General features: G+C 55.9%; 4 protein-coding genes across 4 annotated transcripts in view; all 4 read right to left on the minus strand.

Moving 5' to 3' along the window:
• LOC131565001 (protocadherin gamma-C5-like) overlaps nucleotides 1-17,284 on the minus strand; it is a 229,623-nt gene that overhangs the window by 187,443 nt on the left and 24,896 nt on the right. The window lies entirely within an intron of this gene.
• On the minus strand, nucleotides 1,178-3,664 carry LOC131564937 (protocadherin gamma-B5-like). The gene has a single exon (XM_058815557.1). The coding sequence runs from the start codon at nucleotides 3,662-3,664 to the stop codon at nucleotides 1,178-1,180; it is 2,487 nt and encodes an 828-aa protein (XP_058671540.1).
• Nucleotides 9,320-12,436, minus strand: LOC131564938 (protocadherin gamma-A10-like). Its single transcript, XM_058815558.1, has 2 exons — nucleotides 9,974-12,436; nucleotides 9,320-9,355 (listed from the first exon to the last, which is right to left on the minus strand). The coding sequence occupies exons 1-2, from the start codon at nucleotides 12,410-12,412 to the stop codon at nucleotides 9,320-9,322; spliced, it is 2,475 nt and encodes an 824-aa protein (XP_058671541.1). The 5' UTR covers nucleotides 12,413-12,436.
• Nucleotides 14,412-16,892, minus strand: LOC131564939 (protocadherin gamma-B5-like). Its single transcript, XM_058815559.1, has one exon. The coding sequence runs from the start codon at nucleotides 16,890-16,892 to the stop codon at nucleotides 14,412-14,414; it is 2,481 nt and encodes an 826-aa protein (XP_058671542.1).

The raw sequence follows: 17,284 nt of genomic DNA on the forward strand, positions 1-17,284 counted from the left end.
TTTACATTTAATTAAATCATGGTAGCTTTCTTTTTTTGTTCTAAAATCAATGTGTGAATCACTGAAGCTCGTTAGTAAACCAATCATCTAAGTATTTTGTAATGACGTTTATATGATATGTGCTCAAGAAAACAATCATGGAACCGTAGAACAAAAGTACAACACTTGAAACACTGCTGACCACTAATCAATCTGCAAATGGGCTTGATTCAAGTGCCTAAACCCTCCTCTCGCCAATCTCCCTAATATGTGATCCCATCGTATCTCAGATGTTTAACCTAGTAAACAGAACTACAAAAATCCGCTCTTCTCCATATCCCTGACTTCTACTAAAACCCCCAACATTTTTGTGCACAGAGGATAAAAAAATAACAACCTCTGAAACAGAAATCTTTAAACGCTCTCACCAGTGTACGAAATAAAGATCATGAAGAGAAAAACAGAGCGAAATGCCACCCGGACGGATGAATGGAGCAATCTAGCCGCACTACTGCATTCCCCCCAAAACGGGCGAAAATCTCTGCTTTCACTCAGAAAAAAAGAGTGAAAGGAACTTTCTAAATTCGTTTCCTTCCTAAATCTAACGGGGACAAAACAAATTTTAACGAACGGGTTCGGGTAAAGCTATACACGAGTTCTAAGTACACATTCTCGGAACAAATCTGTCAGGAAAGAAATATTTCCAACACCAGATGTCAGCATTCTCTCTTTTTTTTTTTTTTTTTTGCCTCGACTCCGTCATGCAGAATCAGCCAGTCTCCTTCCACGGAATACGAACCTGCTTTCATGTAGCTAACACAATCAAATTTATAGAGCTCGAGTTTTGAAGACAAAACCTCCCCCCTGAGCCTGAACCTGTTACCAAACAAGAACAAAGGGCTTCCGGCTCTGCAGGAAGGGGGGATAGCCCCTTCCTTAATTCAGTCCGTCACGGAGACAGGACTCTGCACGTCATAAAAACACGACTCTGGGAAACAAGGAGAAACAAGGAGAAACGCTGCACCTGGCCTAAAGGAGAGCTATCATCAAAGCCGGTCAGCTCAGGCTGTTACAGAGAAAAAATGAACAACTTCCGCTGCTACGTGGAGATACAGATGGAGAATACCCACTGGCACCGCGCAAAGAACACGCGGGAAACAATGAAGACAATTCGGGAACTTTTAGAAACAGAAGCACATCAGGCTTTACAGACCTGCGGTGCGTCGGGATTGGCGGGCGGCTCTCCCACGACGATGTCACTGTTCATGCTCGGTTTCTCGCACGAATCGCCGCCCAGAAGCTCCTCCGCCGACAGGACGGGCACCGGCGGCGGCGGCGGCCAAGCGGCCTCGGGCACGGCGCGGGCGGGCGGCGGCACGCACAGGTTGTAGGAGTAGGGCAAGGTGCCCTCGCAGAAGTCGGCCGGGAAGGCGGCGCCGGCCAGCGAGAAGCGCTGCGCGCCCAGGCAGCGCAGCACGGCGGGCGGCCCGGCCCGGCGCAGCCGCGCCAGCACGGCCAGCGCCACGCTCAGCACCAAGAGCGCCGAGAGCAGCGCCAGCGCCAGCACCAGGTAGAACTGCAGCTCGGCCGCCGCCGCCTCGGCGCCCGCCGGCCGCTCGCTCAGCTCCGGCAGCGCCTCCTGCAAGCTCTCGGCCAGCACCACGTGCAGCGTGGCCGTGGCCGACAGCGCCGGCTGCCCGTGGTCCTTCACCACGGCCACCAGCCGCTGCTTGGCCGCGTCCCGCTCGCCCACGGCGCGCGCCGTGCGCACCTCGCCGCTGTGCAGCCCCACGCGGAACAGCGCCGGCTCCGACGCCTGCACCAGCTCGTACGACAGCCACGCGTTGCGCCCCGCGTCCGCGTCCACCGCCACCACCTTGGCCACCAGGTAGCCGGCCTCGGCCGAGCGCGGAACCACCTCGAAAGGCGCCGCCGCCGCCCCTCCCGCAGCCTCTCCCGCCGCCGCCGCCGCCGCGGCGGGCCAGAGCACCCTGGGCGCGTTGTCGTTGCGGTCCAGCACGAAGACGCGCACCGTGGCCGTGGAGCTGCGCGCCGGCGAGCCGCCGTCCTGCGCCCGCACGGCCACCGTGAACTCGCGGCACTGCTCGTAGTCCAAGGAGCGCTGCGCGTACAGCGCGCCGCTCCGCGCCTCCACCGACACGAGCGGCGCCGCGCCCGCCGCGCCCGCGCTGCCGCCCGCCAGCCAGTAGCTCACGCGCCCGTTGGCGCCCGCGTCCGCGTCCCGCGCCTGCACGCGCAGCACCAGCGCGCCCGCCGCGTTGTTCTCCGCCACGTACGCGCTGTACGCCGCCTCCTCGAACACCGGCGCGTTGTCGTTCACGTCCGACACCTCCAGCACCAGCTCCCTGCTGCTCCGCAGCGCCGGCCTGCCCCGGTCCCGGGCCACCACCGACACGCGATGCTCCGACGCCTGCTCGCGGTCCAGCGCGCCCGATGTCACCACCTTGTACGAGCCGCCCGACGACGCCACGATCGACAGCGGCCCCTCTCCCGACAGCTCGCACGACACCTGACCGTTCTCGCCGGAGTCTCTGTCGCGCACTTTCAACAGAGCCACCACAGTGCCAGTCGGGGCATCCTCGGGCACGGGACTCGAGAGTGACAGAATGGTGATCTCGGGCGCGTTGTCGTTCTCGTCCGTGATATCAATTTGCACCTTGCAGTGGGCCGTCAACCCGCCTCCATCCGTCGCCTCCACGCCGAATATGTATTTATTCTTCTCCTCGAAATCGAGGGGACCCGCTGTCCTCACTTCCCCGCTCTCGCTGTCGATAGTGAACAACGCCCTGACACTGTCCGGGACGCTGCCAAACGAGTAGGAGACCCGCCCATTGCTGCCCGCGTCAGCATCCGTCGCCCTTACCCGCAGCACCAGAGACCCCACTGAAAGATTCTCTGCTACTCTCGCCTCGTACACTCTTTTGCTGAACACGGGTGGGTTGTCATTCGCATCTGTAACGTTGATGCGCAACTGGATTGTCCCTGATCTCGCGGGATCCCCGCCATCTACCGCCATCAACACCAGATTAAAAGAACTCTGCTTCTCCCGGTCCAACGCTCTCTCCAGCACTAATTCCAGCTGCTTGCTTCCGTCGGGGCTCTCTATCGCGGCCAAACTGAAGGACGGGTTGCTGGTGAGTTGATAAGTCAGCATCGAGTTGCTTCCTGCGTCTGCATCTCGGGCCATCTCCAGCGGAAACCGAGCACCGGGAGAGATCCATTCATCAATCTCGAGGTCCAGAAGAGCATTGCTGAAGACCGGAGAATTATCATTAACATCCTCGATGGACACCTCGACGTGGAAAATATTCAGCGGGTTTTGCACCAGCACCTCGAAGCTGACAGAGCACGTCGCCGACTCGCCGCACATCTCCTCCCGGTCCAGCCTCTCGTTCACGTACAGGTTCCCGTTCTCCTCATTCACCGTGAAGTATTGCTTCTCCTCGCTCAGCCGCAGCTTGCGCGCCGGCAGCTCGTCCGCGCTGAGCCCCAGGTCCCGCGCCAGCGGCCCCACGAGCGAGCCTCTGCCCAGCTCCTCGGCGATGGCGTAGCGGACCCGCTCGGCCGCCGCCCGGCACCACACGCACAGCAGCAGCAGCAGCAGCGCGGCCAGCAGCGCTCGCCCGCCGCCCGGCCCAAGCCTCTGCCGCCGCCTCACCGCCATTCTCTGCCCGCTGCGCTCGCCGGGCTCCTGCCTCCTGCCGCTGCCCTGCCTCCCTTTCAGCCGCTCTCGCCGCCCAAAACAGACACCGCTCAAAGCCACCCACACCGCTCGGGCCGCCTCTCGCCGCCGCCGCCGCTGCTGTCGGTGCCGCTGCCGCTGCGGCCGGCGCCGGGCGAGCGAGCAGCCTGCGGGGGCAGGACGCTGCGGCGGCGGCGGCTCCAGCGGCGCTCGGCGGCGGCCAACAGCGACACCCGGAGGCGCCGCCGCGACACTGCAGCCGCCGCACGGCCGCGCTCAAGGGCGCCCGGCTTTGGGCGGGACACCGGCATTTAACGTGATTTTAAATACGTTTGAAATTTAGGTACGCTGTTAAATGCTTTTATGTCATCTCTTTGAGTCGCAATAGACACAGAGATGAAAATCTTTATGGTAAAGCAATAAATAAAGGAACTCAGTTTGTCTTAATAACATCAAGGCACAGCTAAGGATAGAGGAAATTGTATATATGTCTCTAGCAAAGGATATCTATAAGTACCTCTCTTGTATCTTCAATTTTACTTCCCCGTCTTGGGTCGATGTAAGTTGGGGGATAGTTTAGTCTAAAGTAACGCTTTTATCTTTATGCTAAGCATAACATTCCTCTTTTGTTACAGATTTAGGAAACTTGCTTCTTTTGCATCTCCCTATTCAGGTACCTGATGATCGAAATGCAAAGCCACTATGAATCATTTGCAGATCCAAATAATTGTCTGGGTTCAATGTACCCTTTAAAATAATTTATTCCACTCATCCATCACGGGTAGAGGCATCCTTCACTACACCAGGTTACTGAACAGTCCATCCAACACGTCCTTGAAGCCTTCCAATGGTGGCACATTCATAATATTTGTGGGCAACTCATTCCACTGCCCCACCATCCTCATAATAAAAAATTTTCTCTAATCTACACCTAAAAAACATATTTAAATCTTTCTTGTAAGTATTCTTTATTAATTGAAAAGACAAAATAAATTCTACTCAAAGCTTCATTTTCCCACGCTAAACGACCTTAGTTTTGTCAGAACTTCTTCATGGGAGAGATGCTACATTTCTTTGACAATCTATGCAGTCAAAGACATGTAGAGGGGGATGACCACCTTCCTCTTCTTGCTGATCATCCTACTTGTTATGCAAACCCAGATGGAAGCTGGGCAGCAAATGGACATCTCCAGCTCATGTCCCATTCAGCACCAGAAGTAACCCAAAGCATTTCTCTGCAAGGCTGCTCTCCATCCCCTACTCTCTGTTTAAACTGGGAATTGCCCTGACTCACCTGCAGGACCTTGCACTTGGCCTTCTTGAGCTTTGTGAAGTTTGCACAGGTCTGCTCCTCCAGCTCATCCATAAACATCACCCCTGACCTGTCACTAATGAACTCAGCTTGGTGTCAGCTGTGAATTCACTGAGGGTGTGCCTGATCGCATTGTCTGTGAAGGTACTGAATAGTTTTGATACCAGTATAGACAGCCCACAACACTGATTTCCACCTGGACATTGAGTCTGGAACTCTCTGCAGGTGACTCTCCAGCCTGTTCCTCCGCCATTTGACAGCCTCCAGCTGATTGTCCAGCATGGTCTGGGAGATTGGGTGGGAGACACTCGGTCCACATCCTCCCACTAGTTCCTGATCTGCTCATGGAAGCCTTGGCTGGGCTGGGTGGTCACTCTGCACTTGGACAGCTGCAGCAGAGATCATCCTGCATGATTACACCACAGACAAAATGTTCCTGGCTGAGCACACCAGGAGTGCTTGTGAAACCCTTCCTCTGTGCAGATGGGAACATCCCAGGTGTGTGTGGGAACTGCACCTGCACTCGGGCAGCTGGCACAGAGGAGACCTTCCACATGAGATCAGACACCCTGAGCCTGAGCTCATGACAACAAGCAATGCAAGAGTCAGAAACACATGGAAATGGACAGATGCAATAACATTTTGTAGGTCTGCCTTGCTCTACAGAAGCAACTCAAATCACCCTGGACTCCGTCAGGCACAGCCTGGTGTTATCTGTGACATGTGACAAGCAAGGCAATGACCCAGCTCTTCTCCAGCCTCACACACACAGCTCCCCTCTCCGCTTTTTCTTCCATGCCAGGCCACTGTGAGGTTTTGCTTGTGGCCATCCCCTCACTGCTCAAATCCATCATGAGATGATAATGCACTGCGGCCACACCCAGAACGGAGGGACAATTGTCTGCCCACTTCCATTATGATAAGGAACTGAAGGATTCCAGAGCACACAAATGATAAAAAATCATACTAAAAGATCAGCAGTCATCCAAAGTAGAATGGCTCATCAAACCATTGGCTTTGAGGGAATCTTCTCCCTGTCCTTATCACATGCTCTGCTCCAGAGAGGCCAAGTCTACTAAAGTCATATTTAAATCCACTTCGCCCAAAAAGAACACATAAAAAGTCACTCTTATATCTCCTGCCCTTCTCTCCCACAGCAACTAGAGCAGGATACATTGGCACATCACATGTTATTAAAAAAAGTTGTTGCTAATTGGAAGTATACCCACATATTGTGTAAATCAAGTGAAAACAAAACAAAGCAAAAAACCTGCAAGGAAACCCAAAAACATTAATCAGATCATGGAAGGAAGCATTAGAAGAGTAAAAGGAGTCAGAAATGCTCACAGTGAATTCTTCCTGACCTTTATTGCAGGCCTTAAAATTAATCCCTGAGAGCACCGTGCAGTCCCTGAGGTCTCAAGGGGCAAGTGTGGCCCTGACATGCACAGCACAGCGGGACAGGGGGGTTATTTACAGAATTAGTGCCCTCCTCAGCAGCTCATTCTACTGCATGGCCTGCTCACCTTGCTTGGCAACGAAGTTATGAAACCATCATTTGCACAGTTATGAAACCATCATTTTAAAAAGCTTCCCAATGGCCTCTTTCTCAAGGTAAATTATCTGACAAATTACAACAGATTCTCTTATTAATTCTACTTCCTATTCCCCACACACCATTCAGTCTTAAGTGGCTGAAGTAAGGATGTCCTGAAAAACATCAGTCACAGTTTCATATTTCAAAGAAATTACCAGATCTGTGAAAATGAGCTGCAACCTTCTGGGAAACCCAGGCCTGAATGAAAGTGGAATTACAATTCTGAAGAAACTCTATATCACAATGTGGCATAGAGATACAGATAATGGAGCTTTCACACAGGATTAATTACCTCTTCCACCCAAGAGTCAACATGAACAGTTACTGTGGAAAACGTTACCCTTGGAGGACTGACATTGTCTTTCATGACAGGGACACCAGAATCAGAACAACAATGGCACTGACATTGGCACCAAGCATCAAATCAAACCATTTCTCTGCCAAAGCCACACTGAGTCCCCCATTTGCCTGGCACAGAACTGAGCTCTCACCCTCCTCACTCTGCATTCACAGCCTTCAGTTTCAACATCAACACCAACCACAATTTTGGTTCCATGTTGGCCACAGAGAAAGAACACCTGGGGAAATATCCATTCATGAAGTTGTATTTCTTGAATGAAATATTCAAGGTCAGGCTGGCTGGGGCTCTGAGCCACCTGCTCTGGTGGAAGATGTCCCTGCCCATGGCAGAGCAGCTGGAACAAGAGGATCTTCAAGGTCCTTTGCAATACAAACCATTTTCTCATTCTGTGCTTCTGGAATTCTATGATTACAAGTTCAGCTACAAGGGATGGATGAGAGATACTCTCCAAACTGGATAATGATATGTTTAGAGTTTGCAGGATTGCCAGACACATTCCGATTTACTCCTTAACAAAAAACCAAGGAAACAAAGAAACAACCCAACCCTACCTAATCCAAACAAATTATCCAAAGGAACTGAAATGAACCCAGCCAAGAATGAGAAAATCCATCATGGCCTCACATTGAAGACTGGGTCAAATGCAACATTACACAATCCTGGAAACTCAACAGAAACCGATACACACAGGCCTCACACAGGAGTCACTACACAGGCCCCAGACTGTCATTTCCTTGGATAGGAAGAGAAAGAAAAAGCTTGGAGCCACAGCTGGCGGCCTCATCTAAACACCAGGAGAAACAGAACTGGACACAATTCATTCATTCATTTTGAACTGAATCACACTGAACTCCTGCACCAGCCCTGTCTCTGCATACACAGACTGCTTCTCTCTGGCCAAACATAACATGGAAGCAAATTTTGCATACAGACATCATTAGATGAAACTCCTGTGCACACCTTCTCAGAGCCCAAGCATCATAACTAAGATTATTCTGCTCCTCCATATTACCTAAACAAGTGGGAAATGTTACAAAGGCCATGAATTACAACCAGCTCTGTCAAAGACCCACACATCCAAGTATCACCTCAAAGGCAACATCACCATTCTTCAGCACATGGACTCCTCAAAGCATGTGTGACAACCACTTTTGATGCAAAGGAATATGGAACCCAAACTTAGGCCATTCCAGTCCAAATCACACAATTGGAAATCATAAGACTCCTGACTCATTTGCACAAGGCCAGCAATAGCCCTGGGGATCAACAACACACATGCCATGTCTTCACCAGCACCTCCTCACACACCATACAACCAACACTCTTCTAACCCTTCACAGATCCCATGATTTGCACAGAACTTCAGAATTTAGAGAGACTCCCTCAAAAGGAAAGTTGATCAGACAGAATCTCTATACCATGGATAATATTTGACTTCACATTCTAGACATGTGACAAGAAAAAACATTTATTAAAGAGACATTTTAGGAGACTTCTTTATGGAAATGTCTCTGTCTTTTCACCTATAAACAGGAAATAACCATTTTCAGATCATCAGAAGAATGAGACAGAAAGATAACGCCTGCACAACTGAACAGCTCACAACTCTCTTCTGGGTTGTATAACTCAGAGAAGATGATTGATGATGCTGTTTATAGGCACCGAATACACAGCTTGCAATTCCCATACCCCAAAAGTACAAAATTCAGCTTTGCAATGACACCATTATGATGACAGGAAAATACTTATTAAGAACCTCCAGGGTTCTCCATGCAGCTGGAATACAGATCTTCTAGATAATTACTTGGGAAAGAAGAACCTCACATTGCTTCATCCTAGAAATAGGAAGTGGACAGGAAATGGAGGAAAACATTCCCCTGAGTCTTTCAGCAGACATTCACACACAGCTCACAGCACTCAGATTTCCAAGCACTCACATCATCCATAGTGTCCTTTCATCCATATATCTTAAAAACATGTAACAGTGGAGGCCCAGTTCCCCAGATAATTTTTCTACCCAGCAGCAATTTCACACAGCTGTCTGTACATCTCTGTGCTGTGGAAGATACATTTGCTGCTCACTGGAGTTTTGTGAAGAGCATTCGTAGGTCTGAAAGGAAAAGCTGGGCAGTCTTCCAAGAGACACAGAGTCAGTGAATATCTGCTCACAGGGAATTATGCCCACCTTGTATATCCCACTGCACCTGGAATGTCACCCTTCCTGTCCAGGCAATTCTCTTGCCATGCTAAATACTTTCTACCCAAGGCTCAATCAGCTCCATCTGACATAGCTCTACCTCGAAAATCAAGAAAAAACTAAAGTGGTTCCACCATTTCCTCCTCCACATTCAGCCACCCACAGCCTTTTCAAAGAATCACAACTTCGAGAAGATCGTTCATCCTCTTAACAGACAGACAGACATTATCAAGGAACACTTGTTGCATGGTCCAAAATCTTTCTTGCAAAGACCAAAGAATGGATGACACAAACACTTCCTATTGACTTCCAGTATGAATCATGGACAGCGATAAAGGCTGAGAACAACGTGCACAGAGGTTCCACACAAAGCCATCAGCATTTTGTTCAAGAAACATTCTACCTATTCAAGCACATCTGCTCTTGGGAAGACACATGAGTCTTCTAAAAAGCTCTATTTCTTAATAACGTGATCCATCCCTTCAGAAGATCTAATACTAATAGCAAGAAAGATTCCAAACAGCACAGCTGACACAGGGGAAAAAAGGCCTGGAGCCTCATCAATACCCAAACCGCCGACGTAACCAACAGCGTGCCAGCAGCAGCCTTCTCCCTCCTTCCTCCTTCACGAACTGGAAGCCTGAGGACCCACCCCATGTTCACACAATGACAGCAATGGGCACCACCCTTCAGAACTACACCAAAGGAAACTTAACCATGCTTCTAGAAATAGTCTCCTAGGCAAGCCAGACAACACGGCTGGGAAAGAGCAGGGCACTATCAGGAGAAAGCGTCGCGGAGAAAATCTGGACGGAGGAACTCACCGAGGGAGGGGCGGGGTCCGAGGGGATGGCGCCGGCCGGGTCCTCGTCGCCGAGCAGCGGCGCGGGCTCGTCGGGCGGCGGCCGGGCCGGGAGGGTGTCGCAGCAGCTGGCGGCCGAGAAGCGCAGGTGGCTCTTGCGCGAGTCGGCCGTGAGCGACACGTCGTGCGCGTAGGACTGCAGGAAGGCGCGCACGCCGTCGATGCCCACGAAGTGCGAGACGGGCACGCCGCGCGAGGCGCCGCTGTCCGGCGGCAGCAGCTGCTGGCGGTGGCAGCGGCGCAGGCGCAGCGCCAGCAGCAGCAGCAGGAAGGCCACGAAGAGGCACGAGACGGCGGCCACGGCCAGCACGAGCCAGCGCGTCAGGCTGGCGGCCGGCTCGCCCGGCGCCGCCGCCTCGTGCGCCGCGCTGCCCAGCTCGGCCAGCAGCTCGGCCACGCTCTCGGCCAGCACCACGCTCAGCGTGGCCGTGGCCGACAGCGCCGGCCGCCCGTGGTCCCGCACCAGCACCACCAGGCTGTGGCGCGCCGCGTCGCGGGCCAGCGGCGAGCGCGCCGTGCGCACCTCGCCGCTGTGCGGCCCCACGCGGAACAGCCCCGGCTCCGTGGCCTTGGCCAGCTCGTAGGACAGCCACGCGTTCTGCCCCGCGTCCGCGTCCACCGCCACCACCTTGGCCACCAGCGCGCCGGCCTCCGACCGCCGCGGCGCCAGCTCCACGCCCGACCACGCCGCCGCCGCGGCCGCCGGCGGGTACAGCACCTGCGGCGCGTTGTCGTTCTCGTCCACGATCTGCAGCCGCACCGACACGTTGCTGCTCAGCGCCGGCGCGCCGCCGTCCTCCGCCCGCACGCACAGCTGCAGCTCGCGCAGCTGCTCGTAGTCCAAGGAGCGCAGCGCGTACAGCGCGCCCGTCTCCGCCTGCACCGACACGTACGACGACAGCGGCGCGCCCCGCACCCGCCCCTCCGCCAGCCGGTAGCGCACGCGCGCGTTCTGCCCCCAGTCCGCGTCCGTGGCGCGCACCGTCAGCACCAGCGCGCCCGCCGCGTTGTTCTCCGCCAGCCGCGCGCTGTAGCGCTCCTCCAAGAACACCGGCGCGTTGTCGTTCACGTCCAGCACCCGCAGCGCCAGCACCGCGCTGCTCTGCAGCGACGGCGACCCGCCGTCGGCCGCCCGCACCGTCACGTTGTACTCCGACACCTGCTCGCGGTCCAGCTCTCTCGCTGTCACCACACGGTAGTAGCTGCCGTGGGAGCTCTGCAGGCGGAACGGAATGTCTTTGTCGATAGAGCAGCGGACCTCGCCGTTGGCCCCAGAGTCCCGGTCGTTCACGTGTAGGAGGGCTACAACTGTTCCCGAGGGGGAGTCCTCAGAGATCTCGCTTAGTACCGACCGCACGGAAATCTCGGGTGCGTTGTCGTTGACATCTGTCACGGTGATCACGACTTTGGCAGCGTCGTAAAGAGCTCCGCCGTCATGTGCCTGCACCTCCAGTTCGTAGGAGGTACCTTCCTCGAAGTCTAAGTTACGCGTCAACGAGATAGCTCCTGTTTCGGCGTCTAGGCGGAAGATCTCGGACGCTTTCACAGAAACTATTTGATATGAATATTTCAATTGTCCGTTCAGACCTTGGTCGGCGTCCGTGGCAGTGACAGTGACGAGGACAGAGCCCACGGGCACGTCCTCGGGCACACGCACCGTGTACTCCGCCTGGCTGAACACGGGCGCGTTGTCGTTCGCGTCCAGCACCGTCACGCGGATCCGAGCCGTGCCCGTCCGTGCCGGATCGCCGCCGTCCATCGCCCTCAGCACCAGCTCGTGAAACGCCGCCTCCTCCCGGTCCAGCGCCTTCGCCAGCACCAGCTCGGGACGCTGATCGCCGCCGGGGCCCGCCTGCACGGCCAGCGAGAAGTGCTCGTCACCGCTCAGCTCGTAGCTCTGCAGCGAATTCCGACCCGAGTCAGGATCATAAGCCCGGACAAGGGGAAACCGTGCACCGGGGGCTGTCATCTCGCTCATTCTCAGCTCTATTTCTTCCTCTCGGAAGCTGGGCGCGTTGTCGTTAATGTCCGTGATTTCCACTTCTATTTCATAAAACTTAATTTCTCCCTCTACTACCAGCTCACAGTGCAGCACGCATTGCTGCACATCCTCGCACAACTGCTCTCTGTCGATCCTCTCTGCCGTCACTAAATGTCCCGTCTTCCCGTGAAGAGAGAAGTATTGATTCCTACCTCTTTCTGTTATGTGGATGCTGTGGTCTCGGATCTCCGGCAGCTGCAGCCCCAGGTCCTTGGCCACGTCGCCCACGAACGAGCCCTTGGGCATCTCCTCGGGCACCGAGTAGCGCAGCTGCCCCCACGCCGCCTCCCACGCCGCCAGCAGCACGGCCCAGAGCAGAGCTCGCTGCCGCCGGCCCCAGCGCCTCCCCGCCGCGCACATCTCGGCCGCGGCTCCGCCGGCACCGCAGCACCCCCGATCCAATCCCGCTGCCACTCAATGCTCTCAGCTCCTACACCGAACGCAGCTGCCGGTGCCTCCGCCTGGCTCCAGAATGGACCAGCACCGCGGGGACGATCGGGGACCGCAGGTTCGGACACGGAGCGAGCAACCGAGTGAACCGATCCGCAGCGGGCGGGGCTGCCGGTAGCGCTCCGAGCTTCCTCTCGCTCCTCTCGGTCAACAGCGGCGCCCGCAGCCTCCTCCCGGCACTGCAGGCACCGAGCGCTGCCCGGCGCTGCCCGCCCTGCCTCGCTCCGTACAGGGCACGGTCGCCACCGAGATGTCGCTTTTCGTCCAGCGCCGATCTCCTGCCTCCGCATTTCTCCAGCCCATCTCTGCTTTCATCCTCCAGGGTATCACCATCGGGAGGAAGGCAGAGGCATTCCGCAGGCGGGGGTCTTGAAACGCACGGGAAACTCATTACTTACTAATGTCACTATACCTAAATTAAAATTCATTTTTACTATTTCACCCTGTAACTTATTTTTTATCTTATCCTTTTTCTTCGAAAGCACCTTCAAGAACAGGCTGTCTGAGAGAATAGGGGAAGATACCATATCCCGAAGAAACAAAGATATCAGGGTCATTAACACAAGCGTGACGAGAGCAATTGCATGCTTCTTGATGTCTGGGAGCTAATTGTTACAGGATTCAATTATAAGTAGAAATAAAGATGCATCTGAAACTCTCAAAGTAAAGTTTCAGGACTTTAAATATTTGATATCTTTTCCCAAGAGATGCCTAGTGTTTCCTTAGTTTATACAGGTTTACATTTAATTAAATCATGGTAGCTTTCTTTTTTAGTTCTAAAATCAATGTGTGAATCACTGAAGCTCGTTAGTAAACCAATCATCTAAGCATTTCGTACTGATGTTTATATGATATGTGCTCAAGAAAACAATCATGGAACCGTAGAACAAAAGTACAACACTTGAAACACTGCTGACCACTAATCAATCTGCAAATGGGCTTGATTCAAGTGCCTAAACCCTCCTCTCGCCAATCTCCCTAATATGTGATCCCATCGTATCTCAGATGTTTAACCTAGTAAACAGAACTACAAAAATCCGCTCTTCTCCATATCCCTGACTTCTACTAAAACCCCCAACATTTTTGTGCACAGAGGATAAAAAAATAACAACCTCTGAAACAGAAATCTTTAAACGCTCTCACCAGTGTACGAAATAAAGATAATGAAGAGGAAAACAGAGCGAAATGCCACCCGGACGGATGAATGGAGCAATCTAGCCGCACTACTGCATTCCCCCCAAAACGGGCGAAAATCTCTGCTTTCACTCAGAAAAAAAAGAGTGAAAGGAACTTTCTACATTCGATTCCTTTCGAAATCTAACCGGGAAAAAACAAATTTTAAAGAACGGGTTCGGGTAAAGCTATACACGAGTTCTAAGTACACATTCTCGGAACAAATCTGTCAGGAAAGAAATATTTCCAACACCAGATGTCAGTACTCTCTCTTTTTTTTTTTTTTCCTCGACTCCGTCATGCAGAATCAGCCAGTCTTCTACCACAGAATACGAACCTGCTTTCATGTTGCTAACACAATCGAATTTATGGAGCTCGAGTTTTGAAGACAAACCCTCGCCCCTGAGGCTGAACCTGTGACCAAACAAGAACAAAGGGCTTCCTGCTCTGCAGGAAGGGGGGATAGCCCCTTCCTTAATTCAGTCCGTCACGGAGACAGGACTCTGCACGTCATAAAAACACGACTCTGGGAAACAAGGAGAAACACTGAGAAACGCTGCACCTAGCCTAAAGGAGAGCTGTCATCAAAGCCGGTCAGCTCAGGCTGTTACAGAGAAAAAATGAACAAGTTCCGCTGCTACGTGGAGATAGAGATGGAGAATACCCACTGACACCACGCAAAGAACACGCGGGAAACAATGATGATATTTCGGGAACTTTTAGAAACAGAAGCACATCAGGCTTTACAGACCTGCGGTGAATCGGGCTCGGCGGGCTGCTCTCCCACGACGAGGCCACTATCCGGGCTCGGCTTCTCGCAGGAATCGCCGCCCAGAAGCTCCTCCGCCGACAGGATGGGCACCGGCGGCGGCGGCGGCCAAGCGGCCTCGGGCACGGCGCGGGCGGGCGGCGGCACGCACAGGTTGTAGGAGTAGGGCAAGGTGCCCTCGCAGAAGTCGGCCGGGAAGGCGGCGCCGGCCAGCGAGAAGCGCTGCGCGCCCAGGCAGCGCAGCACGGCGGGCGGCCCGGCCCGGCGCAGCCGCGCCAGCACGGCCAGCGCCACGCTCAGCACCAAGAGCGCCGAGAGCAGCGCCAGCGCCAGCACCAGGTAGAACTGCAGCTCGGCGGCCGCCGCCTCGGCGCCCGCCGGCCGCTCGCTCAGCTCCGGCAGCGCCTCCTGCAAGCTCTCGGCCAGCACCACGTGCAGCGTGGCCGTGGCCGACAGCGCCGGCTGCCCGTGGTCCTTCACCACGGCCACCAGCCGCTGCTTGGCCGCGTCCCGCTCGCCCACGGCGCGCGCCGTGCGCACCTCGCCGCTGTGCAGCCCCACGCGGAACAGCGCCGGCTCCGACGCCTGCACCAGCTCGTACGACAGCCACGCGTTGCGCCCCGCGTCCGCGTCCACCGCCACCACCTTGGCCACCAGGTAGCCGGCCTCGGCCGAGCGCGGAACCACCTCGAAAGGCGTCGCCGCCGCCCCTCCCGCAGCCTCTCCCGCCGCCGCCGCCGGCGCGGGCCAGAGCACCCTGGGCGCGTTGTCGTTGCGGTCCAGCACGAAGACGCGCACCGTGGCCGTGGAGCTGCGCGCCGGCGAGCCGCCGTCCTGCGCCCGCACGGCCACCGTGAACTCGCGGCACTGCTCGTAGTCCAAGGAGCGCTGCGCGTACAGCGCGCCGCTCCGCGCCTCCACCGACACGAGCGGCGCCGCGCCCGCCGCGCCCGCGCTGCCGCCCGCCAGCCAGTAGCTCACGCGCCCGTTGGCGCCCGCGTCCGCGTCCCGCGCCTGCACGCGCAGCACCAGCGCGCCCGCCGCGTTGTTCTCCGCCACGTACGCGCTGTACGCCGCCTCCTCGAACACCGGCGCGTTGTCGTTCACGTCCGACACCTCCAGCACCAGCTCCCTGCTGCTCCGCAGCGCCGGCCTGCCCCGGTCCCGGGCCACCACCGACACGCGATGCTTCGACGCCTGCTCGCGGTCCAGCGCGCCCGATGTCACCACCTTGTACGAGCCGCCCGACGACGCCACGATCGACAGCGGCGCCTCTCCCGACAGCTCGCACGATACCTGACCGTTCTCTCCCGAGTCTCTGTCCCGCACTTTCAGCAGGGCCACCACGGTGCCAGTCGGGGCATCCTCTGGCACGGGGCTCGACACTGAGAGTAACGTGATCTCGGGCGCGTTGTCATTCACGTCCAGCACTTCCACCTCCACCTTGGAATGTGCAACCAAACCCCCTCCATCCTTCGCCTCCACAGCCAAGCTAAACACACCCGTGTCCTCAAAGTCCAAAGCCTCCTGCAGTGTGATAGACCCGCTCCCTGCATCCACCACAAACTTTTGAAGTACCTTTTTCGGCATTTTCCCAAAGCTGTAGGTGATGCGGGCGTTGGTGCCGGCGTCGTCGTCTGAGGCTGACACGTTCAATACTGCTGAACCTGGTGGCGTGTCCTCTTGTAGGCTCACGTGGTACCGGTCCTGTGCGAATACGGGTGCATTGTCATTGGCGTCCGTCACGTTGACCCGAATCTGGACAGTCCCGGATCTCGCGGGATCCCCGGCATCAACTGCCGTCAGCAACAGCTCAAAAGAGCTCTCCTTCTCTCGGTCCAATGCCTTCTCCAGAACTAATTCCAGCTTGCTTCCGTCCTGGCTGTCCTTCATGGCCAGGGAGAACGACGGGTTAATGGTGAGGTGGTAAGTCAGCAGCGAATTGCTACCCACGTCTGCATCGTGGGCCGTCTCCAGCGGAAACCGAGCACCAGGAGGGATTAATTCACCGATCTCGAGGTCCAGAACAGCATTGCTGAAGGCCGGGGAATTGTCATTCACGTCCTCAATGAACACCTCAACGTGGAAAATGTTCAGTGGGTTGTGCACCAGCGCCTCGAAGCTGACGGAGCAGGTCGCCGACTCGCCGCACATCTCCTCCCGGTCCAGCCTCTCGTTCACGTACAGGTTCCCGTTCTCCTCATTCACCGTGAAGTATTGCTTCTCCTCGCTCAGCCGCAGCTTGCGCGCCGGCAGCTCGTCCGCGCTGAGCCCCAGGTCCCGCGCCAGCGGCCCCACGAGCGAGCCTCTGCCCAGCTCCTCGGCGATGGCGTAGCGGACCCGCTCGGCCGCCGCCCGGCACCACACGCACAGCAGCAGCAGCAGCAGCGCGGCCAGCAGCGCTCGCCCGCCGCCCGGCCCAAGCCTCTGCCGCCGCCTCACCGCCATTCTCTGCCCGCTGCGCTCGCCGCGCTCCTGCCTCCTGCCGCTGCCCTGCCTCCCTTCCAGCCGCTCTCGCCGCCCACAACAGACACCGCTCAAAGCCACCCACACCGCTCGGGCCGCCTCTCGCCGCCGCCGCCGCTGCTGTCGGTGCCGCTGCCGCTGCGGCCGGCGCCGGGCGAGCGAGCAGCCTGCGGGGGCAGGACGCTGCGGCGGCGGCGGCTCCAGCGGCGCTCGGCGGCGGCCAACAGCGACACCCGGAGGCGCCGCCGCGACACTGCAGCCGCCGCACGGCCGCGCTCAAGGGCGCCCGGCTTTGGGCGGGACACCGGCATTTAACGTGATTTTAAATACGTTTGAAATTTAGGTACGCTGTTAAATGCTTTTATGTCATCTTT

The sequence above is a fragment of the Ammospiza caudacuta genome, chromosome 16, assembly GCF_027887145.1.
Source record: "Ammospiza caudacuta isolate bAmmCau1 chromosome 16, bAmmCau1.pri, whole genome shotgun sequence".
Taxonomy (NCBI): Eukaryota; Metazoa; Chordata; class Aves; order Passeriformes; family Passerellidae; genus Ammospiza; species Ammospiza caudacuta.